Source organism: Rhinoraja longicauda, chromosome 18 (genome assembly GCF_053455715.1).
Source record: "Rhinoraja longicauda isolate Sanriku21f chromosome 18, sRhiLon1.1, whole genome shotgun sequence".
Lineage (NCBI taxonomy): Eukaryota > Metazoa > Chordata > Chondrichthyes > Rajiformes > Arhynchobatidae > Rhinoraja > Rhinoraja longicauda.
In genome coordinates, this window is record NC_135970.1 from 29,245,533 (window position 1) to 29,272,983 (window position 27,451).

The following is a 27,451-nucleotide window of genomic DNA, read 5'->3' on the forward strand; positions in this document are numbered from 1 at the left end:
AAAATGGTAGGCCCCTGGGTAGTGTTGGAGAGCAGAGGGATCTAGGAGTACAAGTGCATGGTTCCTTGAAGGTCGAGTCGCAGGTCGATAAGGTGGTCAAAAAGACTTTTGGCACTTTGGCCTTCATCAGTCACAGTATTGAGTATAGAAGTTGGGAGGTCATTTTGCAGTTAAGATGTTGGTGAGACTGCATTTAGAATATTGTGTTCAGTTTTGGGCACCATGTTATAGGAAAGATATTGTCAAGCTTAAAAGGGTTCAGAAAAGATTTGCGAGGATGTTGCCAGGACTAGAGGATGTGAGCTATAGGGAGAGGTTGAGTAGGCTGGGTCTCTATTCCATGGAGCGCAGGAGGATGAGGGAAGATCTGAAAGAGGTATACAAAATCATGAGAGGAATAGTTCGGGTAGATGCACAGTCTTTTGCCCAGAGTAGGGGAATCGAGGACCAGAGGACATAGGTTTCGAGGTGAAGAGGAAAAGATTTAATAGGACTTAGAGGGGTAACTTTTTCATAGAAAGGGTGGTGGGTGTATGGAACAAGCTGCCAGATGAGGTAGTTGAGGCTGGGACTATCCCATCATCTAAGAAACAGTTAGACAGGTACATGGATAGGACAGGTTTGGAGGGATATGGACCAAGCGCAGGCAAGTGGGACTAGTGTAGCTGGGACATTGTTGGCCAGTGTGGGCAAGTTGGGCCGAAGGGCCTGTTTCCACACTGTATCACTCTATGACTCTATGACTATGACTAACCCTATGTTAGGTGTGTGAAATATTCCTGCACATCCCCTGGCATGGCTAATATGACCCAGAGTTATGTGAGGGGTGAGCATCGTAACTGTCTGCGCCCTTGGCAAATGATCCACATCCTACTGGGTGTAGACTCTACCTGGAACTACAAATTAGGAGGGTAAAGACATACGTTTTCCACTGGAGACAGTTTAAACACATGTGCAATAACAATATCACAACAGCAATATGCCTAAAAACATTGTACATAGAACAGTACAGCACGGGAACAGGCCCTTCAGCCCACAATGTCCATGTCAAACATGACGCCACGTTAAATTAATCTCCTCCGCTTGCATGTGATCCATATCCCTCCATTCCTTGCATATCCATGTGGCTCTCTTAAATGCCACTACTGTACCTGCATTGGATGTCAAAGTGTTTCAGATAGGGCTATGTAAACAAAAAAGTGCTGGAGTAACTCAGTAGGTCAGGCAGCATCTCTGAAGAACGTGGATAGGTACAACTCCTTTGGTTTAGTTTATATTAGAGACACAGCATGGGAACAGGCCCTCTGGTCTGCCGAATCCACGCTGACCAGAGATCACCCGTTCACACTAGTTCTATGTTATCCCACTTTCTCATCAAAATCCCTACACACTGGGGGCAATTTACAGCAGCCAAGCTGCACGTCTTTGGGATGTCGAGGGAAACCGGAGCACCCGGTGGAAACCCACGCGGTCACAAGGCAGAACCCGTAGTGAGGATCGAATCCAGGTCTCTGGCACTTTGAGTCACCGTGTAATAGACCATTCAGGAGACACTTTGCACCGTGCAGAACACACAATTGTAAGGAGTGAATGAAACAAATAGCACAGGTAAAGAAAAGGACACAAAGTGCTGGAGTAACTCAGCGGGTCAGGCAGCACCTCCAGACAACATGATTTTCAGTCTGAAGAAGGGTCCCGACCCGAAACGTCACTTATCCACGTCCCGCGCGGTCACAGGGAGAACATGCAAACTCCACGCACACAGCACCCGAGGTCGGGATCGAACCTGGGACTCAGGCACGATGAAGCAGCAACTCTACCAGCTGCACCATTATGCCACCCGAAAGCTACAGCATAGACACAGGCCCTTCGGCCCGCAGAGTCCTTGCTGATCATCGATTACCCGTTTACACTAGTTTTATGTTACCCGACTTTCTCTTCCACTCCTTACACATGAAGAGAAATTTACAGAGGGCCAATTGACCTACGAATCCGCACGTCTTTGGGATAAGGGAGGAAACCAGAGGAACCAACTCTGGACTTTAAAATACTACTCGAGCATGTGGATCCGTTGGGCCCAAACCTCTCCTGCATTGGTGCTGCGCCCTCTCCTCCCCTCTTCCCCCTTCCTCCTCTCCTCTCCCTCACTCCCGCCTCCCCCTCCCCCTACCTCCTCCCTTCCTCCCTCCCCCATCCCGCCTCCCCTCCCCCTCCTCCCTCCACCCCCTCCCTCCTACCCCCTCCCCTCCCTCCCCTTCCCCTCCCCCCCACTCCATCCCCCTCAACCTCCCTTATCCTCCTCCTCCTCCCCTCCCTAGGAGATAGATTTAAACTTTTAAAATGTGAATAAATTAAAAAATATAACACCGATTTCAATTAAACCTCTTCCATTAGCACCAAAGGGACGACGGTGAGTAAGGTGGGCCTAAAATTGTCGTGCTGTCGTGTACCGTTTTGGCTGTAGTTCAGGAACAAACAAACAAACAAACAAACAAACAAACGAGAGTTTTAGTATATAGATGGGATGGGATTTTGGACCCAGCTTTGCTCTAACTGCTGATTTAGAAGTTACTGCACAATGGCAGCATGTCCTTCTGCTCATGCAGTGATTTACACTAATCTGACTAATTTAACTTGCCTTCCGATCCATCCTCATGTTCTCTGTTTATTTATTACTGCAGAAAAAATCGAAGATGACGTCATCTCGCAGGATGCACCTGAAGGTAACCTGTCCAATTGATTGCTAAGTCTCCCCTTGTCCGCCGTGACGATTCCCCCTGTAACTGAAGGCTTTATCGCACCTGTCTTGCAGAGCTTACTGCTTTCACTTGCCAAAACTGCAATCGAGAAGGAGGAATCAGATCGGATAATGGAGAAGGAGAGGTACATGGCAGAACATTGCACACCACTGCAGATTCACGGTTCCATGGCAGACTTACAGGTTACTTCAATCTCATTTTCTTTAAACAAAATCTAGCTTTGGTAGATCTTGGGAGTCCACACAGATCGTACAAGTATAACATCAGGTGAGAAATTACAGAGAGTTTGATGTAGGCCAGTCCAGTTGAGCTTAATTTAGAGATACAGCGTGGAAAAAAGGCCCTTCGGCCCACCGAGTCCACGCCAACAAGCGATCACCACACATTAACAGTATCCTACACGCACTCGGAACAATTTACAATTTTGCCGAGCCAATTCACCTAAAAAACTTGCATGACTTTGGAGTGTGGGAGGAAACTGGAGCTCCCAGAGAAAACCCACACAGGTCACAGGGAGAATGTATAAATGCCGTGTGGACAGCACCTGTAGTCAGGATTGAACTCGGGTCTTTGGCATTGTAAGGTAGCATCTCTACTGCTGCGCCACCGTGCCACCCCCAGCCCATCGCACAGACCAGACTCCCCGCCATTGACATCATCTATACCTCATGTTGCCTCGATAAAGCAGCCAACCTGGGTTCACAAGTCATAGGAGCAGAATAAGTCTACTCTGCCATTCTATTGTGGCTGTTCCATCTTTCCCTCTCATCCCCATTCTTCTGCCTTCTCCCCATAACCTTTGACATCCTTATTGATCAGGACCCCATCAGTCTCGCCTTAAAAATGCACAAAGCCTTGGCCTCCACAGTCGTCAGTGGCAATGAATTCCACAGATTAATCAAAGGCTTGTCCCAGCCCCGGTCATTCTTTCTTCTCCCTGCTCCCGTCAGGCAGAAGCTAGAGAAGCTTGAAAGCGCGCACCACCAGACTCAGCAACAGCTTCCTCTCTTCTGTTATCACTCACCCATTTACACTATTCCCACACGATCCCCATTTTATTCTCCCCATAGTCTCATCGTCCCCCTCCTCAGATTTTACCACTCATTTTCACACGAGTGATAATTTACAGTGGTGTACTAACTCAACAACCATATACACCTTTGTACCATACCATGTACCATAAGCTCGGGTACTGTCCGATTCACCTCTACCTCATTGCAGACATTGGACTTTGTCTCTAGAACAGATGCGCTACACTGCTGAGAACTATATTCTGCACTCTGTATCTTCCCCTTAGCTCCACCTATTGTACTTGAGTTTGGCTTGATCATATTTCTGTATGGTATGTATAGTATGATCTGATTTTACTGGATTGCTCACAAAACAAAACCTTGGTACACATGACAATAATAAACCTGAGCCTAAACATTATTTGATTTGAGCGGATAGCATGCAAATAAATGATTCTTCACTGTACTTCGGTGCACGTGACAATAATAAAACTAAATGGCGCAGCGGTAGAGTCGCTGCCTTACAGCCCTTACAGCGCCAGAGTTCATTCCCGACTGCGGGTGCTGTCTGTACGGAGTTTGTACGTTCTCCCCGTGACCATGTGGGTTTTCTCTGCGATCTTCGGTTTCCTCCCACATTCCAAAGACGTACAGGTTTGTAGGTTAATTGGCTTGGTATAAATGTCAACTATCCCTAATGTGTGTAGGATAGTGTTAGTGTGTGGGGATCACTGGTTGGTGCGGACTCGGTGGGCCGAAGGGTCTGTTTCTGCGCTGTATCTCTAAACTCAGCTAAAAACTAAACTTAAACATTATTGATTTGATTGAACAGCATGCAAATAAAAGACTTTTTTCGCTATACTTTGGTACATGTGACAATAATAAACTGAAACCAAAGTGAAAGATTTTAGTTTGGTTGCAAAGATCAATGTGGAAGGAGATTATAGCTTTGGAAATAATCTTTGCTATCAATGAAAATATTGCTACATTTATCAATGGTGTTTCTGGAATTTAGTAAAAAAGACAAGGCTGCCATGTTCACTTAAAGACCCCTTTCTTCTCAGGATATTACCTGACTTGTAAAATTTAATATAATTAATCATGAGCCACTAACTCCCACATAAAATGTCCATTGGAGATTTTTACTTTGACACTTCACCTGTTCTGAACTCAATTCATTGCAACTACTTATCCCACTCACCAACTTAGCCCCAGAACGTTTTGGTGTCATTGTGGGAGTATCTTCATTGTATTCTCTCCTTTCAATGGATCCCCTGTTCAGAAACACTTGCCCCCATCTCAAGAAATTGCAGCCATTTTGCAGAAACTTATTTTATCCTCCTCTTTTAGTGGGGCGCTAGTTAACTGGAGATACAGTGTGAATACATTTTCTGGTCCACTTCTGTTGGACAGGGTTTTGATTGAAAGAAACAGCATGGAAACTGGCCCTTCGACCCACCAAGCCAACGCTGACCATCGATCATCCGTTCACACTAGTTCCATGTTATCCCACTCTCTCATCCACCCTCTACACATGGGACAATTTACAGGGGGCCAGTTAACCACACGTCTTTGGGATGTGGGAAGAAAACCGGAGCACCAATGAGAAATAAAAATAGATACAAGAAAATACAGATGCTGGTTTACAAAAAAAAAGACACAAAGTGCTGGAGTAACTCAAGTGGGCCAGGCAGCATCTCTGGAGAACATGGATATGAGACGTTTCAGTTTCGGACCTATCTTCAAACTGAGGAAGGGTCATGTCCTTTTTTTTGTTGTTAAACAGCATCTGCTATTCCTCGTTTCTACCGACGAGAAATGTAATATGACAATTCTTCTTCCGCATTTTAGTTTCTAGTAGTCATTCGCCCATGCCAACATGGAGTGGAAGAATTCAAGAAAGCCGTCCCAGTCAAGCAGTTATTTCTTCCCATTTTAGGCTTGACTGGTCTTGATCCTATGGCTCCCAACCTGCCCATTAATTCCAGTAAAAATGAACGTGTACTTTAAACTGCACTCCGGTTTCAGAATGAACAAAACATAGAGTGGGTACAAGGCTAAATATTCTTACTATCTGTCTCAACAGGAGGTATGCAAAAAGCTTCAGGCGACTATCGATGTGGTTGATGAGGAGAGATATGACTTGGAAGCCAAAGTTACTAAGACAACCAAAGAGGTATGATTATCTTCCCTGAATATGTTCAACTGATCTTTCTTCCTTTATGGAATGCTATGAATAGTTTGTGGATACGACGGAATATGAGTATGGAAGTTGGGATGTTACGTAACAGTCGTACAGGACATTGGTAAGGCTGCATTTGGAGTATTGTGTTTAGTCTTGGCCACCCTATTATAGGAAGGATGTTGTGAAGCTGGAAAGGGTGCGGAGAGGATTTACGAGGATGTTACTAGGACTCGAGGGCCTGAGCTATGGGGAGAGGTTGAGCAGGCTGTGACTTATAGAGGTGCACAAGATCATGAGGATTAGATTGGGTAAATGCAGTCTTTCATTCAGAGAAGGGGAATCAAGATCCACAGGTTTAAGGTGAGAGGGGAAAAGATGTAATAGGCACCTAAGGGGTAACTTGTTTACACAAATGGTGGAACGATAGTTGAGGTAGGCACTATAAACAACATTTCAGAAACATTTGGACTGATACATGGGCCGAAAAGGTTTGGAAGGATATGGGGAAAACGCAGGCAGGTGGGACTAGTGTGGGTGGGGCAAGTTGGTCGGCATGGGAAGTTGGGCCGAAGGGCTTTGTTTCCACGCTGTATAACTCTGACTCTATGGCGCGATGAAGTCACCAAGGATGGGTTGGAATGTGAAACCTGTTTCCATAGAGAGTAACTGAAATAATCAGTGTGGCTACGTTTCATTGAGTCATACAGCATAGAAACAGGCCCTTTGGCCCAACTATTTATGCCGACCAAGATGCCCCATTTAAGAGAGTCCAATTTTCCTAAGTTCAATGAAGATGGTATGGGGATGGATGAATATTGTGTTTTACCTGAATACCTTTGTACCATCATCGATTATTTATGGGAATTAATTTAATTCGAGGTGGGGGGGGGGGGGGCTGGAGATGATACAGGAACCAAGAACTGTAGTGTAAAAAAAGACACAAAGTGCTGAAGTAACTCAGCAGGTCAGGCAGCACCTCTGGACAGCATGGGTAGGTGATGTTTCAGGTCAGGACCTCTCTTCAGGGCCTGGACAGGTTGGGAGAGTGGGTGAGGAAGTGAGAAATGGAATACAGCGCTGCAAAGTGTACGGCCATGTGCTTTGGTAGAAGGATTAAAGACGTAAACTACTTTCTCATTAGGGAGAGGGTTCAGAAATCGGAGATGCAAAGGGACTTGGTGAGACCTGGTGCAGGATTCCCAAAAGGTTAAGTTGCAGCTGGAGTCAGCAGTAAGGAAGGCAAATGCAATGCGATGATTCATTTTGTGTGGACTAAAATATAAAAGCTAGGATGTAATGCTGAGGCTTTATAAGGTGCTGGTGAGGCCGCATTTGGAAAATTGCTCACAATTTTGGATCCGAACCTGAGGAAGGATGTGTTGAAGTTGGAGATTAGGTTAACATATATGGGATATTTGAAGGCACTGGGCCTGTACTCACTGGAGTCTAGAAGGATGAGGGGGGGCATTTCATTGAAACCTACCAGATAATGAAAGGCCTGGATAGAGTAAATGTGGAGAGGATGTTCCTGGTAATGGGAGAGTTTAGAACCAGAGGGCATAACCTCAGAACAAAAGGACATACCTTTAGAATGCAGATGAGGAGGATTTTTTTAGCCAGAGTGTGGTGAATCTGTGGAATTCATTGCCACATTCAGCTGTGAAGGCAAAGTCATTGGGTATTTTTAAAGTGGAGATTGACAGACTTTTGATTAGTACGGGTGTCAGGGGTTATGGGGAGAAGTCAGGAGAATGGGGTTGAGAGGGAAATATAAATCAGCCACGATTGAATGGCGGAGTAGACTTGATGGGCCGAATACCCTAATTCTGTTCGTCTGTTTTATGATCGTATAGTCAGATTGTAGTGTAATGTTGAAAATACACAAAATGCTGGAGTAACTCAGCTGGTCAGGCAGCATCACTGGGGAACATGGATAAGTGACGTTTCGGGGCAGAACCCTTCTTCAGATTGATTGCAGGGATGGGGGGGGGGCAGAGAGGGATGCAAGCGGGCAGAGAGGGACAGTAATAAAGCTTGGCTGGTCATAGCGGCACACAGGCGAGGGGGAGGCTTTGATAGGCAGATGGTTGAACTAAGGCCAGAGATGAACGCACACAAGGTGTGAAACAAAAGAATGAGAGATTTGCAAGTTGTGAAGCCAGAGGGTTGACGAGATGCGAATTGTTTAGCAGTGTAGGTTTAGGGGGAGGAGAGGGGGAGAGGAGAGGCAGTTGAGTTATAGAGTTATAGAGTGTGGAAACAGGCCCAAGCTGCCCACGCCGACCAACATGCCCCAACTGCACTAGTCCCACCTGTCTGTGTTTGGGCCATAGCCCTCAAAACCTTTCTTTTCCATGTCCTTGTCCAAAATGTTTTTTAGACATTTTGATAGTATCTGCCTCAACTACATCCTATGGCAGCTTGTTCCATACGCCCACCGCTCTTTGTGTAAAAATGTTGGTTTGGAACGTTTGCAGCCGAGATTTTCCTTTGGGTTCCGTTTAGGTGTAGATGTGCCAACCCTTGAATGTGTCAATGTTGCAGATCGATGACCTGAATCTGAAAGTCTTTGACCTGAAGGGCAAGTTTAAGAGGCCACCCCTGAAGAGAGTGCGCATGTCGGCCGACGCCATGTTGCGTGCGCTGCTGGGTTCCAAGCACAAGGTGTCCATGGATCTGAGAGCCAACCTGAAGCAGGTGAAGAAAGAGGACACTGAGAAGGAGAAGGTAAATCATCCCCAGTGGAATGCATGGCTGGACCTTGCAGTGCTCTCTCTCATCTCACTATCTGTTATCAGGCAACCGAATTGTCCTCCCACTAGCTGTTTCATGTTCACAGGTTCTAGGAGCAGAAGTAGGCCATCCGGCCCATCAACTCCACCATTCAATCATGGCTGATCTATCTTTTCAGCTCAATCCCATTCTCCTGACTTCACCCCACTATCCCTGACGCCCGTACTAATCAAGAATCTGTCATCTCCGCCTTAAAAATACCCATTGACTTGGCCTCCACAGCTGTCTGCAGCAATGAATTCCAAAGGCTCACCGCCCTCTGACTGAAGAAGTTCCTCCTCACCTCATCTGGTAGCCCAGAATACCAACTGTTCCATACAGTATAACACTACACACAACAGTGGCCAAGTTAGCACACCAATGCCTCTACCTCCTCAGAGGGCTCAGGAAGGTTGGCATGTTCCCCAACAATACTCACCAACTTCGACAGACATGCCATGGAAAACATCTTATCGTGATGCATCACAGCTTGGTTTGGGAACAGATCCATCAACGACCGTGTGAAATAGCAGAGTTGTGGACGTAGCCCAGACCATCACTCAAACCAACCTCCCTTCCATCGACTCCATTTACACTTCACGCTGTCTCGGCAAGGCCACCAGCATAATCAAGGACCAGTCTCACCCGGTCACTCCCACTTCTTCCCTCTCCCCTCAGGCAAGAGGTACAGAAGCTTGAAAATGTATACAGCGTAAAAAACGTTTCACTGCACCCCGCTACACGTGTTTTCATGCTGCATGACTTTTTGACTCAGTGACTATGACCTGATAATTCTCTGAAGATCACGTTAGAGATACAGCACGGAAACAGGCCCTTCGGCCCGCCGGGTCCGCTCTGACCAGCGATCACCCCGTACACTAGCACTATCCTACACACTGGAGACTATTTACAGAAGCCAATTAACCTACAAACTTGCACATCTTTGGAGTGTGGGAGTAAACTGGAGGGCCCTGTGGAAACCCACACGGCCACGGGGAGAACATACAAACTCCACACAGACAGCACCCGTAGTCAGGATCGAACCCGGGTCTCCGATGCTGTAGGGCAGCAATAATTATGGACAGGATAGGTTCAGAGGGATATTGGCCAAACAGGGGCAGGTGGGACATGATGATTTGCGTGGGCAAGGTGGGCTGAAGGGCCTGTTTCCATGCTCGATGACCATGACTCTATGACTCTATGGCTCTCTGACGCTATGACTCTACAGCTGCATGACTGTGCCACCCACATGATGTGCTGCCACACGACATTTTAATCAGCCACGAGGAAATCTGTTCAAATAACTCAATGAGGGCTCTCTTCAACAACCCCCCCCCCCCCCCCCCCCTTACTCCCTCTTGCCAATCCTGGACCCAACTCTGCCATGGGGAATGATCAGCTAGTGATCAATACTGCCATGGGGAATGATCAGCTAGTGATCAATACCTCCTTGTTCTCCAGGCTGTCATTGGGACACCTCCATTGTTGCTTCCAAACCTACCACTGGACTTCTATGCTAACACTAAGGCAGGACCGTAAGATTGCTACCTGTAGGAAGGAAGTGCAGATGCTGGTTTACACTGAAGATAGACACAAAGTGCTGGAGTAACTCAATGGGTCAGGCAGCTTGTCTGGAGAAAAGGAATAGGTGATGTTTCAGGTCGAGATCCTTCTTCAGACTGAGATTCAGTGGAGAGGGAAACTAGAGGTATGAAAAGGTTCAGAACAAATCAGCGCCGGCACCGATGACCCAGGAAAGGTGCCAGCTCCGATTTGTTTTGAACCTGTTCGTATCTCTCATCTCCCTCTCCCTGGGTCTCAGTCTGAAGAAGGGTCCCGTCCCAAAAACATCACCCCATCCTTTTTCTCCAGAGATGCTGCCTGACTCGCTGAGTTACTCCAGCATTTTGTGTGTATCTTCTGAGAGAGTGCTAAGAACCACACAGTGCTACCTTGAAGTGAAGTTTCACCCTGATGTCCAGGTTAATGTTTAGCCCTCAGTAAATTACCAGGAGATTATCACAAGACTATGGCGCACAATTTTAGCACTAAACGTTATTCCTTCTGCCTTGCATCTGTGCACTGTGGACTGCACCATGATACATCTGATTCAATGGTGCTCTTTGTTGTGTGTCCAAAGTCAGATCATGGGTGAGATAATTTGTCGTAACACCACAGACAAAGAAAGGCTGTATTACTGGAGGGTTCCATCGTAAAACAGTTCTTGCTGGAGGCAGAGGTCCAGTAACATAGTGGTCGATTCATGTATTAAAGACAGAGCTCTGTACCACTAATTCAGAGACACAAGTTCAAGTCCCACCACAACACTTGGAGAATTTAAATTGGAGTCACTAAATGAAATTTGGTCATTTAAAAAATCTAAAACTGCTCTCTTTATGCCAGCGATCACCCCATACCTGAGCACTAGCCTACACACTAGGGACAATTTACAATCTCACCAAGCCAATTAACCTACAAACCCCCACGTCTTTGGAGTGTGGGAGGAAACCGGAGCACCCGGAGAAAACCCACGTGGTCACAGGGAGAATGTGCAAACTCCTTACAGACAGCAGCCACAGTCAGGATCGAACCCGGGTCTCTGGCGCTGTGAGGCAGCAACTCTACCACTGCGCCACTGCGCCGCCCCAACCATGAAAGTACTGGATTGTTGTAAGACCCCATGAAATCCACCGATGTCCTTGAGTTAACAAATTTGCTGCTCTTAAACCGTCTCAGCTTTATGTGAGGACTCTACCTCCACCAACATGGCCGACTCCCACTGCCTCCTCGGTTCTGGGGCATTTAGGGATGGACAATAGATACTGGCATTGGTCATGACACGAATAAGCGCATATGGCATCGACCCAGCTGTTTGGGAGAGCTGAGGAGGTGTGAAGTGTAGATGGAGTCTTCTACTTATGGAAGCATGCGCTGTCAAAGGTCATGTCATCGCTTCATGGCATCTCATTCTATAATGTATACAAACCGCTCTTTCCTCAGGACCTGCGGGATGTCGGAGACTGGCGTAAGAATATTGAGGAGAAGGCTGGAATGGAAGGCAGGAAGAAGATGTTTGAGGGTGCTGAATAAAAGATCACTCCATAAAACCAAATGCTGTATTGCAGTTCATGTTTGTAATAAAATACATGTAGGTCAGCTTTGTGCCCAGCTGCGTTGGAAATAATCTGTGCCGATTTAGTTAGTTCCGGCTAGGTTAGATGAATATTAGGCCTGTTAGAATGAAGAGGTTAGGATTCAAATGAGCTTCATCCATTATTTTACTGCCAGGCTTCAAGCAGTGGCTTGTTGATGCAGGACAATAAACATAATCTGTCATTGATTATTGACTTGCCCTTGCTCATTTAATATCAGGAAGCACAAAATGCTGAGGGAAACAGATGGTATTAAAAGGAACAGGGCAACCAGAACATTGGTGAGCAGGTTCAATAACCGGCCTTATCCTTACTGATCAGATTGTAAGAATGTGGAATGAACAAAGCAAAGACCGAGAGAGTTTCGTAAGTTTGAGTATGTGAATCCATAGTCACATTTTATGAAGGGAGATAAATAAAGGGAAGGGGAAAAATAAAAGAGAGAAAGAAAGTGGACAAAGAGAAAGCTGAAGCTTCATCATAGAAAATGCAATGAATAAGATGGTTATGACTTTCTCTAATTAGTTTAGTTTTTAACTGCCCTGAAAACTGAGTATCCTTCTCACATTCATTGATTTTTTTAATGCTGATCAAGGCAATGATTTGCTCTTTCTATTTGGATTGCTACCATCAGCCAAAGAACCTGCCCTCAGCTAAGTTAGCGCATCATTTCCATTTAATTAACGGTGAACACTGTAAACTCAATGTTATTTTGACAGTAGATTATGGCCCATTATGTATCACCATGCAGCCCCATACATGTTAAGTCAAGTCAAGTCAAGTCAAGTCAATTTTATTTGTATAGCACATTTAAAAACAACCCACGTTGACCAAAGTGCTGTACATTTGATTAGGTTCCAATAGAAAAAAAATGAAAACATACAGTAGCACGCAAACAGTTCACAGCTCCTCCTCAATGAGCCTCAAACGCTAGGGAGTAGAAATATGTTTTGAGCCTGGACTTAAAGGAGTCGATGGAGGGGGCAGTTCTGATGGGGAGAGGGATGCTGTTCCACAGTCTAGGAGCTGCAACCGCAAAAGCGCGGTCACCCCTGAGTTTAAGCCGAGACCGCGGGATAGTGAATAGCCCCAAGTCGGCCGATCTGAGGGACCTGGAGTTAGAGAGGGGGGTTAGAAGATTTTTGATGTGGGGGGGGAGTGTCCATTTAGGGCTTTATACGTGAATAGGAGGAGCTTGAAGTTGATTCTGTACCGTACAGGGAGCCAGTGGAGAGAGGCCAGAATCGGGGTGATGTGGTCCCTTTTACGGGTACCCGTCAGGAGTCTCGCTGCGGCGTTTTGGACCAGTTGCAGGCAGGACAGGGAAGATTGGCTGATCCCAGTGTATAGGGAGTTGCAGTAGTCTAGGCGGGAGGAAATGAAAGCGTGAATGATTTTTTCTGTGTCGTTGAATTGGAGGAAAGGTTTGATTTTAGCTATGGTTCGAAGTTGGAAGAAGCTGGCTTTTACCACAGCGTTGACTTGCTTATCAAATTTTAATGCAGAGTCAAATATCATGCCGAGGTTTTTGACATGCGGTTTGACTAGGCAGGATAGGCTTCCAAGACTGCCTGTTATCAATTTGATGGAGTCAGGACTTTTGACAGGAATGGTAAAGTGTCCTTTACTTTAGAATGACATGAAGGTTCATAACAACTTTGTAGAATTACCAGCAAGAACATTTATTTTATGACCTATGTACTCCAGATCTAAAGCGAAAGTGTAAATAAATTATTGAAAGCAGGATTGAATTTTTATTTTAGTTGTGACTAGTCTGAGGCTTCATTTGGTCACATTTGTTCTGCAATTTAGTTTTAGAGATACGGCACAGAAACACAGCACCAGTTCCATGTTATCCCCCTTTTGCATTCATTCCCGACACACTGTGGCAATTTACAGAGGGCAATCAACCTACAAACCCACACATCTTTGGGAAACTGGAGCACCCAGAGATAATCCCCACATGGTCACAGGGAGAACATGCAAACTCCACTTAGACGGCACCCGAGGTCAGGATTGAACCCGGGTCTCTGGCATTGTGAGGCAGCAGCTCTACCAGCTGCACCACTGTGCCGCCATGTCTTACACGAGCAGTCAACGTAGTGGCCAGCATCCTTGTGCAGTGTTCTCACTACTGCCCCTAGTGTCCACAACCTAGGGGTGAACGGGGCGGGAGTGCTGCAAGGTGCATGTGAGTTGGATAAATGCCTCACTTCACCTCAGCAAGTAGAACAATGAAACTCTCAGAACTTCGCCTTAAACGCTCTAACCAGTAACCAACAAGCAACATCGGGATTATTTTCTGTCCGCGAACAAACGACTTCAGGAATGGATGAAGATTGAACAAAGACCTAGTCAAACAGTCACAAGGCATGGAAACAGGCCCTTCAGCCATACTTGCCCATGCCGACCAAGATGCCCCATGTTCCCCAGTCCGACTTGCCTGCTTTTGCCCCACATCCCTCTAAACCTTTCCTATCCATGTACCTGTCCAAATATCTTTTAAATGTTGTTATAGTACCCGCCTCAACTACCTCTTCTGACAGCTCATTCCATATATCCACCCTCTGAGTGAAAACATCACCCATCAGGATCCTATTAAATCTTGCCCTCTCATCGTGAACATACTGTATGTCCTCTGGTTCTTGATTCCCCTACTCTGGGTAAGAGACTCTGTGCATTCACCTTATCTATTCTCCTCATTATTTTATACGTTACCCGTAGATTGTGAGGGTAAAACAAAATACCGTGAACATCCGAGTAACAATAATAAAAAAGTATGATTTAGAGGAAGGTTATTTGCCTGAAAATATTTTCAGAAAATTTTTAGAACAAGTAAAATAGGTAAGGAAGGTTCCTGGATACAATTAACATGGTCATCCTGCAATGGAGACCACATTAACTGCCATGATTCATGTTTTTATCACACCTTTCCCCTCACCTCTTTCGACCCGCTACCTCCCCTCCATCAGTACCCCAAGCCGAAACTTAATTCTTAATTGTTACAATTTCTCATGTAAGTTATAATATTTACTTCAAAGCCAGGAGCCACAGAATAAAAGGACATACCTTTAGAAAGATGAAGAGGAATTTCTTCAGTCGAGAGCGTGGTGAGTCTGTGGAATTCATTGCCTAAAACATTGAGTATTTTTAAAATGGCGATTGATAGGTTCTTGATTATTAAGGGCATCAAAGATTATGGGGAGAAGGAAGGAGAATGGGGTTGAGAGAGAAAGATTGATCAGCCATGATTTAATGACAGAGTAGACTCGTTGGGCTGAATGGCCTAATCCTGCTTCTATGTCTTATGATCATATAAACAGGATTCTATCAGAATGGGGTCAATCAGTAAACTGTAATGTAACCAGAAGGATGGAAGAAATTTTTACGAGGCAAAAAAATCTCAGCAGCAACTGATGCAATTTCTTGCATTTAAGCAAAAAATGTCAGATGCCTGTGGAAGATGGGTCATTTCATCTTGTCACATCAGGACCAGTGTGACCTTGAGATCAATGGTCAGTGTGGATTCAGTGGGCTGAAGGGCCTGGTTCCATGCTGTAGATAGGGAGGACAGCCAGAACATTTTAGGAAAGCACAGTGGCACAGCTGGCAGAGACCCAGGGCCAGCCTAACAATGCCAGAGGCCCAGGTTTGATCCTGATCTCGGGTACTGTCTGTGTGGAGTTTGCACATTCTCTCAATGACCGCATTGGTTTCCTCCCGGTGCTCCAGTTTCCACCCATACTTCTCCAAAAGACGTGCAGGTTTGTAGGTTGATAGGACCTCTGTAAATTGCCCGCTAGGATGTAGGGAGTGGGTGAGAAAGTGGGATAACATTGAACTAGTGCGAAGGGCAGGTTGGCTTGGACTCGGTGGGCCGAAGGGCCTGTCTCCATGTTGTATCACTTAAACTTAAGTTAAATCTCCACTCTGGTATCTTCTTTTCTTGCAGCCCTCAATAAGTAGCATTAGCTACCAATAATTTATGTATCTCAATTTTAAAATGAACAATCAGTGAAATTCCAGTTACTGTTTATAGGGCCTCAAAATTTATATAATTCTTCGTAGAATTCTTTGGGTGGCACAGTTGCACAGCGGTAGAGTTGCTGCCTTACAATGCCAGCAACCCGGGTTCCATCCTGACTACGGGTGCTGTCTGCACAGAGTTTGTACGTTCTCCCCGTGACCGCGTGGGTTTTCTCCAGGTGTTCCAGTTCCCTCCCACATTCTAAAGACGTGCAGGTTTGTAGGTTAATTTTACCATGGTAAAATTGTCCCAAGTGTGTAGGATAGTGTTAGTGCACAGGGTGATTGCTGTTCGGCGCAGACTCGGGAGGCCAGATGGGCCTGTTTACGTGCCATATCTCTAAAGTCTAAAGTTTAAAGTATGGAGCAGTATATCCGAACTACAATGCCCCAACTTGGTTAGCAAGACCCTCGGCCAGTGAAAATAATTTTAACTTACATCAGTTTCCCTTAATAACTTCCCTTGGAATGTTCAGTCAAATCACCAAGAACCTTTACCATATAATCACCATAGAATGGATGCAAGCTTAAGATTGAAACTTTTGCTCGTAACTCAACATTGGGTCAAGGTCTCAATCTAATATATCTGAGCAATACAAGTACATCTGATTCTTCCAATGGAGTGGTGCCCACTGTACCTTTGTGTGTGGTCTAATGGTCTATCTATAATGGGAGAACAACATTTATTTATTTTCTTGAACTCCAGGCCTTTCAATATAAGACCAAGGACTTACACTAATCTGACTAATTTAACTTGCCTTCCGATCCATCCTCATGTTCTCTGTTTATTTATTACTGCAGAAAAAATCGAAGATGACGTCATCTCGCAGGATGCACCTGAAGGTAACCTGTCCAATTGATTGCTAAGTCTCCCCTTGTCCGCCGTGACGATTCCCCCTGTAACTGAAGGCTTTATCGCACCTGTCTTGCAGAGCTTACTGCTTTCACTTGCCAAAACTGCAATCGAGAAGGAGGAATCAGATCGGATAATGGAGAAGGAGAGGTACATGGCAGAACATTGCACACCACTGCAGATTCACGGTTCCATGGCAGACTTACAGGTTACTTCAATCTCATTTTCTTTAAACAAAATCTAGCTTTGGTAGATCTTGGGAGTCCACACAGATCGTACAAGTATAACATCAGGTGAGAAATTACAGAGAGTTTGATGTAGGCCAGTCCAGTTGAGCTTAATTTAGAGATACAGCGTGGAAAAAAGGCCCTTCGGCCCACCGAGTCCACGCCAACAAGCGATCACCACACATTAACAGTATCCTACACGCACTCGGAACAATTTACAATTTTGCCGAGCCAATTCACCTAAAAAACTTGCATGACTTTGGAGTGTGGGAGGAAACTGGAGCTCCCAGAGAAAACCCACACAGGTCACAGGGAGAATGTATAAATGCCGTGTGGACAGCACCTGTAGTCAGGATTGAACTCGGGTCTTTGGCATTGTAAGGTAGCATCTCTACTGCTGCGCCACCGTGCCACCCCCAGCCCATCGCACAGACCAGACTCCCCGCCATTGACATCATCTATACCTCATGTTGCCTCGATAAAGCAGCCAACCTGGGTTCACAAGTCATAGGAGCAGAATAAGTCTACTCTGCCATTCTATTGTGGCTGTTCCATCTTTCCCTCTCATCCCCATTCTTCTGCCTTCTCCCCATAACCTTTGACATCCTTATTGATCAGGACCCCATCAGTCTCGCCTTAAAAATGCACAAAGCCTTGGCCTCCACAGTCGTCAGTGGCAATGAATTCCACAGATTAATCAAAGGCTTGTCCCAGCCCCGGTCATTCTTTCTTCTCCCTGCTCCCGTCAGGCAGAAGCTAGAGAAGCTTGAAAGCGCGCACCACCAGACTCAGCAACAGCTTCCTCTCTTCTGTTATCACTCACCCATTTACACTATTCCCACACGATCCCCATTTTATTCTCCCCATAGTCTCATCGTCCCCCTCCTCAGATTTTACCACTCATTTTCACACGAGTGATAATTTACAGTGGTGTACTAACTCAACAACCATATACACCTTTGTACCATACCATGTACCATAAGCTCGGGTACTGTCCGATTCACCTCTACCTCATTGCAGACATTGGACTTTGTCTCTAGAACAGATGCGCTACACTGCTGAGAACTATATTCTGCACTCTGTATCTTCCCCTTAGCTCCACCTATTGTACTTGAGTTTGGCTTGATCATATTTCTGTATGGTATGTATAGTATGATCTGATTTTACTGGATTGCTCACAAAACAAAACCTTGGTACACATGACAATAATAAACCTGAGCCTAAACATTATTTGATTTGAGCGGATAGCATGCAAATAAATGATTCTTCACTGTACTTCGGTGCACGTGACAATAATAAAACTAAATGGCGCAGCGGTAGAGTCGCTGCCTTACAGCCCTTACAGCGCCAGAGTTCATTCCCGACTGCGGGTGCTGTCTGTACGGAGTTTGTACGTTCTCCCCGTGACCATGTGGGTTTTCTCTGCGATCTTCGGTTTCCTCCCACATTCCAAAGACGTACAGGTTTGTAGGTTAATTGGCTTGGTATAAATGTCAACTATCCCTAATGTGTGTAGGATAGTGTTAGTGTGTGGGGATCACTGGTTGGTGCGGACTCGGTGGGCCGAAGGGTCTGTTTCTGCGCTGTATCTCTAAACTCAGCTAAAAACTAAACTTAAACATTATTGATTTGATTGAACAGCATGCAAATAAAAGACTTTTTTCGCTATACTTTGGTACATGTGACAATAATAAACTGAAACCAAAGTGAAAGATTTTAGTTTGGTTGCAAAGATCAATGTGGAAGGAGATTATAGCTTTGGAAATAATCTTTGCTATCAATGAAAATATTGCTACATTTATCAATGGTGTTTCTGGAATTTAGTAAAAAAGACAAGGCTGCCATGTTCACTTAAAGACCCCTTTCTTCTCAGGATATTACCTGACTTGTAAAATTTAATATAATTAATCATGAGCCACTAACTCCCACATAAAATGTCCATTGGAGATTTTTACTTTGACACTTCACCTGTTCTGAACTCAATTCATTGCAACTACTTATCCCACTCACCAACTTAGCCCCAGAACGTTTTGGTGTCATTGTGGGAGTATCTTCATTGTATTCTCTCCTTTCAATGGATCCCCTGTTCAGAAACACTTGCCCCCATCTCAAGAAATTGCAGCCATTTTGCAGAAACTTATTTTATCCTCCTCTTTTAGTGGGGCGCTAGTTAACTGGAGATACAGTGTGAATACATTTTCTGGTCCACTTCTGTTGGACAGGGTTTTGATTGAAAGAAACAGCATGGAAACTGGCCCTTCGACCCACCAAGCCAACGCTGACCATCGATCATCCGTTCACACTAGTTCCATGTTATCCCACTCTCTCATCCACCCTCTACACATGGGACAATTTACAGGGGGCCAGTTAACCACACGTCTTTGGGATGTGGGAAGAAAACCGGAGCACCAATGAGAAATAAAAATAGATACAAGAAAATACAGATGCTGGTTTACAAAAAAAAAGACACAAAGTGCTGGAGTAACTCAAGTGGGCCAGGCAGCATCTCTGGAGAACATGGATATGAGACGTTTCAGTTTCGGACCTATCTTCAAACTGAGGAAGGGTCATGTCCTTTTTTTTGTTGTTAAACAGCATCTGCTATTCCTCGTTTCTACCGACGAGAAATGTAATATGACAATTCTTCTTCCGCATTTTAGTTTCTAGTAGTCATTCGCCCATGCCAACATGGAGTGGAAGAATTCAAGAAAGCCGTCCCAGTCAAGCAGTTATTTCTTCCCATTTTAGGCTTGACTGGTCTTGATCCTATGGCTCCCAACCTGCCCATTAATTCCAGTAAAAATGAACGTGTACTTTAAACTGCACTCCGGTTTCAGAATGAACAAAACATAGAGTGGGTACAAGGCTAAATATTCTTACTATCTGTCTCAACAGGAGGTATGCAAAAAGCTTCAGGCGACTATCGATGTGGTTGATGAGGAGAGATATGACTTGGAAGCCAAAGTTACTAAGACAACCAAAGAGGTATGATTATCTTCCCTGAATATGTTCAACTGATCTTTCTTCCTTTATGGAATGCTATGAATAGTTTGTGGATACGACGGAATATGAGTATGGAAGTTGGGATGTTACGTAACAGTCGTACAGGACATTGGTAAGGCTGCATTTGGAGTATTGTGTTTAGTCTTGGCCACCCTATTATAGGAAGGATGTTGTGAAGCTGGAAAGGGTGCGGAGAGGATTTACGAGGATGTTACTAGGACTCGAGGGCCTGAGCTATGGGGAGAGGTTGAGCAGGCTGTGACTTATAGAGGTGCACAAGATCATGAGGATTAGATTGGGTAAATGCAGTCTTTCATTCAGAGAAGGGGAATCAAGATCCACAGGTTTAAGGTGAGAGGGGAAAAGATGTAATAGGCACCTAAGGGGTAACTTGTTTACACAAATGGTGGAACGATAGTTGAGGTAGGCACTATAAACAACATTTCAGAAACATTTGGACTGATACATGGGCCGAAAAGGTTTGGAAGGATATGGGGAAAACGCAGGCAGGTGGGACTAGTGTGGGTGGGGCAAGTTGGTCGGCATGGGAAGTTGGGCCGAAGGGCTTTGTTTCCACGCTGTATAACTCTGACTCTATGGCGCGATGAAGTCACCAAGGATGGGTTGGAATGTGAAACCTGTTTCCATAGAGAGTAACTGAAATAATCAGTGTGGCTACGTTTCATTGAGTCATACAGCATAGAAACAGGCCCTTTGGCCCAACTATTTATGCCGACCAAGATGCCCCATTTAAGAGAGTCCAATTTTCCTAAGTTCAATGAAGATGGTATGGGGATGGATGAATATTGTGTTTTACCTGAATACCTTTGTACCATCATCGATTATTTATGGGAATTAATTTAATTCGAGGTGGGGGGGGGGGGGGCTGGAGATGATACAGGAACCAAGAACTGTAGTGTAAAAAAAGACACAAAGTGCTGAAGTAACTCAGCAGGTCAGGCAGCACCTCTGGACAGCATGGGTAGGTGATGTTTCAGGTCAGGACCTCTCTTCAGGGCCTGGACAGGTTGGGAGAGTGGGTGAGGAAGTGAGAAATGGAATACAGCGCTGCAAAGTGTACGGCCATGTGCTTTGGTAGAAGGATTAAAGACGTAAACTACTTTCTCATTAGGGAGAGGGTTCAGAAATCGGAGATGCAAAGGGACTTGGTGAGACCTGGTGCAGGATTCCCAAAAGGTTAAGTTGCAGCTGGAGTCAGCAGTAAGGAAGGCAAATGCAATGCGATGATTCATTTTGTGTGGACTAAAATATAAAAGCTAGGATGTAATGCTGAGGCTTTATAAGGTGCTGGTGAGGCCGCATTTGGAAAATTGCTCACAATTTTGGATCCGAACCTGAGGAAGGATGTGTTGAAGTTGGAGATTAGGTTAACATATATGGGATATTTGAAGGCACTGGGCCTGTACTCACTGGAGTCTAGAAGGATGAGGGGGGGCATTTCATTGAAACCTACCAGATAATGAAAGGCCTGGATAGAGTAAATGTGGAGAGGATGTTCCTGGTAATGGGAGAGTTTAGAACCAGAGGGCATAACCTCAGAACAAAAGGACATACCTTTAGAATGCAGATGAGGAGGATTTTTTTAGCCAGAGTGTGGTGAATCTGTGGAATTCATTGCCACATTCAGCTGTGAAGGCAAAGTCATTGGGTATTTTTAAAGTGGAGATTGACAGACTTTTGATTAGTACGGGTGTCAGGGGTTATGGGGAGAAGTCAGGAGAATGGGGTTGAGAGGGAAATATAAATCAGCCACGATTGAATGGCGGAGTAGACTTGATGGGCCGAATACCCTAATTCTGTTCGTCTGTTTTATGATCGTATAGTCAGATTGTAGTGTAATGTTGAAAATACACAAAATGCTGGAGTAACTCAGCTGGTCAGGCAGCATCACTGGGGAACATGGATAAGTGACGTTTCGGGGCAGAACCCTTCTTCAGATTGATTGCAGGGATGGGGGGGGGGGCAGAGAGGGATGCAAGCGGGCAGAGAGGGACAGTAATAAAGCTTGGCTGGTCATAGCGGCACACAGGCGAGGGGGAGGCTTTGATAGGCAGATGGTTGAACTAAGGCCAGAGATGAACGCACACAAGGTGTGAAACAAAAGAATGAGAGATTTGCAAGTTGTGAAGCCAGAGGGTTGACGAGATGCGAATTGTTTAGCAGTGTAGGTTTAGGGGGAGGAGAGGGGGAGAGGAGAGGCAGTTGAGTTATAGAGTTATAGAGTGTGGAAACAGGCCCAAGCTGCCCACGCCGACCAACATGCCCCAACTGCACTAGTCCCACCTGTCTGTGTTTGGGCCATAGCCCTCAAAACCTTTCTTTTCCATGTCCTTGTCCAAAATGTTTTTTAGACATTTTGATAGTATCTGCCTCAACTACATCCTATGGCAGCTTGTTCCATACGCCCACCGCTCTTTGTGTAAAAATGTTGGTTTGGAACGTTTGCAGCCGAGATTTTCCTTTGGGTTCCGTTTAGGTGTAGATGTGCCAACCCTTGAATGTGTCAATGTTGCAGATCGATGACCTGAATCTGAAAGTCTTTGACCTGAAGGGCAAGTTTAAGAGGCCACCCCTGAAGAGAGTGCGCATGTCGGCCGACGCCATGTTGCGTGCGCTGCTGGGTTCCAAGCACAAGGTGTCCATGGATCTGAGAGCCAACCTGAAGCAGGTGAAGAAAGAGGACACTGAGAAGGAGAAGGTAAATCATCCCCAGTGGAATGCATGGCTGGACCTTGCAGTGCTCTCTCTCATCTCACTATCTGTTATCAGGCAACCGAATTGTCCTCCCACTAGCTGTTTCATGTTCACAGGTTCTAGGAGCAGAAGTAGGCCATCCGGCCCATCAACTCCACCATTCAATCATGGCTGATCTATCTTTTCAGCTCAATCCCATTCTCCTGACTTCACCCCACTATCCCTGACGCCCGTACTAATCAAGAATCTGTCATCTCCGCCTTAAAAATACCCATTGACTTGGCCTCCACAGCTGTCTGCAGCAATGAATTCCAAAGGCTCACCGCCCTCTGACTGAAGAAGTTCCTCCTCACCTCATCTGGTAGCCCAGAATACCAACTGTTCCATACAGTATAACACTACACACAACAGTGGCCAAGTTAGCACACCAATGCCTCTACCTCCTCAGAGGGCTCAGGAAGGTTGGCATGTTCCCCAACAATACTCACCAACTTCGACAGACATGCCATGGAAAACATCTTATCGTGATGCATCACAGCTTGGTTTGGGAACAGATCCATCAACGACCGTGTGAAATAGCAGAGTTGTGGACGTAGCCCAGACCATCACTCAAACCAACCTCCCTTCCATCGACTCCATTTACACTTCACGCTGTCTCGGCAAGGCCACCAGCATAATCAAGGACCAGTCTCACCCGGTCACTCCCACTTCTTCCCTCTCCCCTCAGGCAAGAGGTACAGAAGCTTGAAAATGTATACAGCGTAAAAAACGTTTCACTGCACCCCGCTACACGTGTTTTCATGCTGCATGACTTTTTGACTCAGTGACTATGACCTGATAATTCTCTGAAGATCACGTTAGAGATACAGCACGGAAACAGGCCCTTCGGCCCGCCGGGTCCGCTCTGACCAGCGATCACCCCGTACACTAGCACTATCCTACACACTGGAGACTATTTACAGAAGCCAATTAACCTACAAACTTGCACATCTTTGGAGTGTGGGAGTAAACTGGAGGGCCCTGTGGAAACCCACACGGCCACGGGGAGAACATACAAACTCCACACAGACAGCACCCGTAGTCAGGATCGAACCCGGGTCTCCGATGCTGTAGGGCAGCAATAATTATGGACAGGATAGGTTCAGAGGGATATTGGCCAAACAGGGGCAGGTGGGACATGATGATTTGCGTGGGCAAGGTGGGCTGAAGGGCCTGTTTCCATGCTCGATGACCATGACTCTATGACTCTATGGCTCTCTGACGCTATGACTCTACAGCTGCATGACTGTGCCACCCACATGATGTGCTGCCACACGACATTTTAATCAGCCACGAGGAAATCTGTTCAAATAACTCAATGAGGGCTCTCTTCAACAACCCCCCCCCCCCCCCCCCCCTTACTCCCTCTTGCCAATCCTGGACCCAACTCTGCCATGGGGAATGATCAGCTAGTGATCAATACTGCCATGGGGAATGATCAGCTAGTGATCAATACCTCCTTGTTCTCCAGGCTGTCATTGGGACACCTCCATTGTTGCTTCCAAACCTACCACTGGACTTCTATGCTAACACTAAGGCAGGACCGTAAGATTGCTACCTGTAGGAAGGAAGTGCAGATGCTGGTTTACACTGAAGATAGACACAAAGTGCTGGAGTAACTCAATGGGTCAGGCAGCTTGTCTGGAGAAAAGGAATAGGTGATGTTTCAGGTCGAGATCCTTCTTCAGACTGAGATTCAGTGGAGAGGGAAACTAGAGGTATGAAAAGGTTCAGAACAAATCAGCGCCGGCACCGATGACCCAGGAAAGGTGCCAGCTCCGATTTGTTTTGAACCTGTTCGTATCTCTCATCTCCCTCTCCCTGGGTCTCAGTCTGAAGAAGGGTCCCGTCCCAAAAACATCACCCCATCCTTTTTCTCCAGAGATGCTGCCTGACTCGCTGAGTTACTCCAGCATTTTGTGTGTATCTTCTGAGAGAGTGCTAAGAACCACACAGTGCTACCTTGAAGTGAAGTTTCACCCTGATGTCCAGGTTAATGTTTAGCCCTCAGTAAATTACCAGGAGATTATCACAAGACTATGGCGCACAATTTTAGCACTAAACGTTATTCCTTCTGCCTTGCATCTGTGCACTGTGGACTGCACCATGATACATCTGATTCAATGGTGCTCTTTGTTGTGTGTCCAAAGTCAGATCATGGGTGAGATAATTTGTCGTAACACCACAGACAAAGAAAGGCTGTATTACTGGAGGGTTCCATCGTAAAACAGTTCTTGCTGGAGGCAGAGGTCCAGTAACATAGTGGTCGATTCATGTATTAAAGACAGAGCTCTGTACCACTAATTCAGAGACACAAGTTCAAGTCCCACCACAACACTTGGAGAATTTAAATTGGAGTCACTAAATGAAATTTGGTCATTTAAAAAATCTAAAACTGCTCTCTTTATGCCAGCGATCACCCCATACCTGAGCACTAGCCTACACACTAGGGACAATTTACAATCTCACCAAGCCAATTAACCTACAAACCCCCACGTCTTTGGAGTGTGGGAGGAAACCGGAGCACCCGGAGAAAACCCACGTGGTCACAGGGAGAATGTGCAAACTCCTTACAGACAGCAGCCACAGTCAGGATCGAACCCGGGTCTCTGGCGCTGTGAGGCAGCAACTCTACCACTGCGCCACTGCGCCGCCCCAACCATGAAAGTACTGGATTGTTGTAAGACCCCATGAAATCCACCGATGTCCTTGAGTTAACAAATTTGCTGCTCTTAAACCGTCTCAGCTTTATGTGAGGACTCTACCTCCACCAACATGGCCGACTCCCACTGCCTCCTCGGTTCTGGGGCATTTAGGGATGGACAATAGATACTGGCATTGGTCATGACACGAATAAGCGCATATGGCATCGACCCAGCTGTTTGGGAGAGCTGAGGAGGTGTGAAGTGTAGATGGAGTCTTCTACTTATGGAAGCATGCGCTGTCAAAGGTCATGTCATCGCTTCATGGCATCTCATTCTATAATGTATACAAACCGCTCTTTCCTCAGGACCTGCGGGATGTCGGAGACTGGCGTAAGAATATTGAGGAGAAGGCTGGAATGGAAGGCAGGAAGAAGATGTTTGAGGGTGCTGAATAAAAGATCACTCCATAAAACCAAATGCTGTATTGCAGTTCATGTTTGTAATAAAATACATGTAGGTCAGCTTTGTGCCCAGCTGCGTTGGAAATAATCTGTGCCGATTTAGTTAGTTCCGGCTAGGTTAGATGAATATTAGGCCTGTTAGAATGAAGAGGTTAGGATTCAAATGAGCTTCATCCATTATTTTACTGCCAGGCTTCAAGCAGTGGCTTGTTGATGCAGGACAATAAACATAATCTGTCATTGATTATTGACTTGCCCTTGCTCATTTAATATCAGGAAGCACAAAATGCTGAGGGAAACAGATGGTATTAAAAGGAACAGGGCAACCAGAACATTGGTGAGCAGGTTCAATAACCGGCCTTATCCTTACTGATCAGATTGTAAGAATGTGGAATGAACAAAGCAAAGACCGAGAGAGTTTCGTAAGTTTGAGTATGTGAATCCATAGTCACATTTTATGAAGGGAGATAAATAAAGGGAAGGGGAAAAATAAAAGAGAGAAAGAAAGTGGACAAAGAGAAAGCTGAAGCTTCATCATAGAAAATGCAATGAATAAGATGGTTATGACTTTCTCTAATTAGTTTAGTTTTTAACTGCCCTGAAAACTGAGTATCCTTCTCACATTCATTGATTTTTTTAATGCTGATCAAGGCAATGATTTGCTCTTTCTATTTGGATTGCTACCATCAGCCAAAGAACCTGCCCTCAGCTAAGTTAGCGCATCATTTCCATTTAATTAACGGTGAACACTGTAAACTCAATGTTATTTTGACAGTAGATTATGGCCCATTATGTATCACCATGCAGCCCCATACATGTTAAGTCAAGTCAAGTCAAGTCAAGTCAATTTTATTTGTATAGCACATTTAAAAACAACCCACGTTGACCAAAGTGCTGTACATTTGATTAGGTTCCAATAGAAAAAAAATGAAAACATACAGTAGCACGCAAACAGTTCACAGCTCCTCCTCAATGAGCCTCAAACGCTAGGGAGTAGAAATATGTTTTGAGCCTGGACTTAAAGGAGTCGATGGAGGGGGCAGTTCTGATGGGGAGAGGGATGCTGTTCCACAGTCTAGGAGCTGCAACCGCAAAAGCGCGGTCACCCCTGAGTTTAAGCCGAGACCGCGGGATAGTGAATAGCCCCAAGTCGGCCGATCTGAGGGACCTGGAGTTAGAGAGGGGGGTTAGAAGATTTTTGATGTGGGGGGGGAGTGTCCATTTAGGGCTTTATACGTGAATAGGAGGAGCTTGAAGTTGATTCTGTACCGTACAGGGAGCCAGTGGAGAGAGGCCAGAATCGGGGTGATGTGGTCCCTTTTACGGGTACCCGTCAGGAGTCTCGCTGCGGCGTTTTGGACCAGTTGCAGGCAGGACAGGGAAGATTGGCTGATCCCAGTGTATAGGGAGTTGCAGTAGTCTAGGCGGGAGGAAATGAAAGCGTGAATGATTTTTTCTGTGTCGTTGAATTGGAGGAAAGGTTTGATTTTAGCTATGGTTCGAAGTTGGAAGAAGCTGGCTTTTACCACAGCGTTGACTTGCTTATCAAATTTTAATGCAGAGTCAAATATCATGCCGAGGTTTTTGACATGCGGTTTGACTAG

At 45.6% G+C, this 27,451-nt stretch overlaps 2 protein-coding genes across 4 annotated transcripts; both read left to right on the plus strand.

Moving 5' to 3' along the window:
• Positions 1-355: 355 nt before the first annotated feature.
• Positions 356-11,816, plus strand: LOC144602116 (troponin I, fast skeletal muscle-like). Of its 2 annotated transcripts, XM_078414828.1 has the most exons (6): positions 356-376; positions 2,682-2,723; positions 2,813-2,941; positions 5,856-5,945; positions 8,499-8,681; positions 11,727-11,816. In XM_078414828.1, exons 1-6 carry the CDS (start codon positions 356-358, stop codon positions 11,814-11,816), a joined length of 555 nt encoding a protein of 184 aa, XP_078270954.1. The 2 variants fall into 2 exon arrangements, with proteins under 2 accessions (XP_078270954.1, XP_078270953.1); XM_078414827.1 differs by lacking the exon at positions 356-376 and having other exon boundaries at positions 2,655-2,723.
• Positions 11,817-15,512: 3,696 nt separating this feature from the next.
• LOC144602117 (troponin I, fast skeletal muscle-like) lies at positions 15,513-25,841 on the plus strand. Of its 2 annotated transcripts, XM_078414830.1 has the most exons (6): positions 15,513-15,527; positions 16,706-16,747; positions 16,837-16,965; positions 19,880-19,969; positions 22,524-22,706; positions 25,752-25,841. In XM_078414830.1, exons 1-6 carry the CDS (start codon positions 15,513-15,515, stop codon positions 25,839-25,841), a joined length of 549 nt encoding a protein of 182 aa, XP_078270956.1. The 2 variants fall into 2 exon arrangements, with proteins under 2 accessions (XP_078270956.1, XP_078270955.1); XM_078414829.1 differs by lacking the exon at positions 15,513-15,527 and having other exon boundaries at positions 16,679-16,747.
• The last annotated feature ends 1,610 nt before the right edge of the window (positions 25,842-27,451 follow it).